The sequence below is a fragment of the Olea europaea genome, unplaced genomic scaffold, assembly GCF_002742605.1.
Source record: "Olea europaea var. sylvestris unplaced genomic scaffold, O_europaea_v1 scaffold5562, whole genome shotgun sequence".
In the NCBI taxonomy this organism is placed as follows: Eukaryota; Viridiplantae; Streptophyta; class Magnoliopsida; order Lamiales; family Oleaceae; genus Olea; species Olea europaea.
This window is the reverse complement of record NW_019263896.1, coordinates 1-3,294: the sequence shown is the minus strand read 5'-3', so window position 1 is coordinate 3,294 and position 3,294 is coordinate 1. Positions and strand designations below refer to the sequence as shown.

General features: G+C 34.4%; 1 protein-coding gene across 1 annotated transcript; it reads right to left on the bottom strand.

Annotated features, from left to right (window-relative positions):
* Window positions 1–134: 134 nt before the first annotated feature.
* LOC111389070 (calcium-transporting ATPase 5, plasma membrane-type-like) lies at window positions 135–3,255 on the bottom strand. The gene is made up of 11 exons (XM_023013923.1): window positions 2,949–3,255; window positions 2,774–2,857; window positions 2,545–2,622; window positions 2,389–2,460; window positions 1,393–1,476; window positions 1,223–1,305; window positions 1,042–1,150; window positions 911–966; window positions 714–756; window positions 533–616; window positions 135–383 (listed from the first exon to the last, which is right to left on the bottom strand). The coding sequence occupies exons 1-11, from the start codon at window positions 2,952–2,954 to the stop codon at window positions 135–137; spliced, it is 948 nt and encodes a 315-aa protein (XP_022869691.1). The 5' UTR covers window positions 2,955–3,255.
* Between the last annotated feature and the right edge of the window lie 39 nt (window positions 3,256–3,294).

Here is a 3,294-nt window from a genome sequence, read left to right as displayed (position 1 = left end):
GCCCATTGCTTTTCTTCACTTTATTGCCTTTGTGGCTAATCTCATACTGTGATTATTCCTTCTTTTGTGCATCCTAAGTGGATGAACAAGAAGCAACCATAAGTGTGAAGTGGTTGAGGGATTTTGGGTCTATTTCATTGTGGTGTTGATTGATTGGATAAATTGAGCTCGGGAAAAGCCTTGAGGATCTTCTCTATTGCATAACAGTAACCATTGAGATATAATAAATCATAGTTAAGGCCTACCTTAGGAACAAATACGCTGCCTGTTGTGTTCTGTGCAATGCTTTCAATAAGCAGAGATATGATGTTAGGAGGAAGCAGGGACTTATTATCTGGGGGATCGATTTTGTTTCCGCAAGAATATGCCTTGACCACAGTCATCTACAAAAAAATTGTTAAAATCATCACAATAGGAAAAAAATTGTATATCACTGCTGATTATTACTTCAATCATAACAATTGACTCTAGAAGCATTCGGGTAGCCCTCTAAAAGCTACGTTGAAGCAAAATAAAAAAACTAATAACCTACCTGATTCATAGTTAGAGTCCCAGTTTTATCGCTGCAAATGGTAGTTGCTGATCCCATGGTTTCACAGGCAGATAGCCTCCGCACCTAGATCTCAATTTGGTCAATTTTGAATAACAAAAAATATTAGATGCTCTAAGGAACAAGCCAAATGATTAACTATGGATCTATTAAGTATGCATACCAAGGCCTTGTCTGCCATCATTTTCCTCATGGAATATGCAAGCCTATAACACAAATATTAAGGAAATTGGCAATGTGATAATTTCAGCTAAAAAAAACTAGTACCATATATCCAGTAAATTTGTTGTCTAGACCTTAGATATAACAAAAATAACATAACACATGACTCAAAAGATGGATATCATCAACAGAACTTACGTCAAAGTAACAGCCAAAGGAAGCCCTTCTGGTACTGCAACAACTACAATGGTCACCTAGAATTTTTTTTCCAAGTCATTCAATAATTCTAAGATGAACAAAATCAAAACATTATTTGAATAGGGACATACTGCAATAGTGAATATTTTTATGAATCCATCTATCGCTTCACCAACTTTAGTCTGGCATGCTTTAAATTGGACAGTACCATCTGGATTTTTGGTATGTCCAGTAAAAAATCTGCATAATAACAAAGTTGATTTTTAATCATGCTATTTTTATTAGGCAAAACAAGGCTAAATCTGAAGTTACCTGGCCACAAGAACAATCAGAACGGCTATAGCAACTGCTAGCCCAACTATCCCAATAAGGGTGGTAACCCCATTTAAGCGCACCTAAACTTAGAAAAATACAACAATGTTAACAATGTACCCAGCCATATGAATTCCATGTAAAAGTCCAGGAATTTTAACAAATTTAACCTGTAATGGTGTTTCTTCACCATTATCCTCAGATATACTTGACATAAGTAGTCCCCATTCAGTATTTATTCCCACACCTGTTACCTGTGAAATTTTTTTATATTTTAACATACTGTAAGATGCTACAAAATAGTTTGTAGAAATTTCCATTGGTCACTTTGGAAGTACAATCACGCGTGATAAGTATAACCAATGGACCACAAACTCCTGTGATCGTATGAAAAAGTTAAAAGAGCGGAGCTCAAAAAGGAAAGGCAACCATGCTAAACTCTATAGTTGGAACTTGGAAGTAATATATTTGTTGAAACATAAAAATGAACAAGTTAAAAGCCGTATTTGCAATCTCGAAGTAAATTATAATGCATCAAATAAGTAACCATATATAAATAGCAACAAAGGTTTAGAAATAATGTAAAGAAATGCCACCTCCGTAAACAGTTTGAAACACATTAAAGCAAGGGTACATCAGAAACATAGGCATTTCTAATGACGACATCTTTTTTCTTTCTTTTTATCTTCAACCAACATAGACTAAGAAACTCATATTGCAAGTCACTTCTCTACTCCATTTCACACAATTAATAATTGAGCACCGCTTCCAACTTGAACATATTTGGACTTTCAAGTTATTTATCGGAAGAGGCTCTCTAGTATTTTATACGTGATAGAATCAGCAATTTGAAAACCTATGTCGACTCCTATAAATATATATTATGAAAATCCTATACATGCACACAATATAAAGAGCTTAGAAAATATAACATCTGTGAAGGCCCCATGTAGAGATGAGCAATAAATAAAATCAATGTCCCATCATCCAGGGTGCCAAAAATTTGTATGTTTAGTTCTTATGTTATCACATTTAGGACTTTGGAGATCCTTGGACTTAAAAAATAGAAATTGTACTCTATTCCATGCACATATATCGCCTATTTTTCAGATTAATTTAAGATACAATGAAGCAAAAATTGATGAAAGATTCCCTAGGAATATTACCAGCATGGTGCCATAACCATCAGCAACCTTGCATCCAGACATCAAAAATGGAGCTTTTGAATCCTTGTGAACCTGCTTAAAGCAAAAATGAGTTCTGTAAAAGAACATGGTCATGATATCTACCTCGAATATAGCAGTCAATCTATTGAATCTTACAATTTTGCTCTCCCCTGTCATTCTTGATTCATCAATTGAAAGGGAGTGGCTAGATACTACAATTCCATCAGCAGGAACCTGTTAAAAATGAGATAACTTGATAATAAGTGGATAAATAATGAAAGATTTGAACACAAACCCGTAGTCCAACCTACTCGGCCGCTTCCCTTCAAAACTTGTTTGGCTTCTTTTAGATATGTGAGCGATGGAGAGAGATCTTGAAATTTACCTGATCACCAATTTTGAGAGGCACAACATCACCAATAGCTATGTCAAATATTGAGATATTAACTCTCCTCCCACCTCTAATGACCTGTAAGGAATTACCTGAAAATATAAGGAGGAAAGCCAAAAGGAGGAAAATCAATGCAAAGAATATAATTGTTAAACTACATAACGCCTACCTCCATGTGTATATTTTGCTTCTCTTCGTTTAAATTTTGAAACTGGAGGGATTGTCCGTAATCACTAACAGCTACAAAACGATGAAAATAAGACACTTGCTGCAATACTTAAAGTTTTCGCTGAAAAAGTCAGTATGCATTATATTAACATGAGAAATCACATAACATAAATTTCAACAAATAATAATACTAATAATCTCCGATTAATGCAACTGAGGTAACCATCTATTTCAAGCACGTAACGTGCATTTTGAGGAATCCTTCAAACCATAAATAGTTTCAAATTCAAAATGCATGAACATACTTTTCAAACAACTAAAAAACTATTCCAGGAAAACTTATTCCA

Bases quoted from the DNA above. Each gene is read 5' to 3' on its own strand.
- LOC111389070 (XM_023013923.1), bottom strand. The intron at 1,477-2,388 runs GTAATATTCCTA...AAAATTTCACAG, and splicing joins ATGGTTATGGCACCATGCTG to GTAACAGGTGTGGGAATAAA. The intron at 967-1,041 runs GTATGTCCCTAT...AAAAAATTCTAG, and splicing joins TAAAAATATTCACTATTGCA to GTGACCATTGTAGTTGTTGC.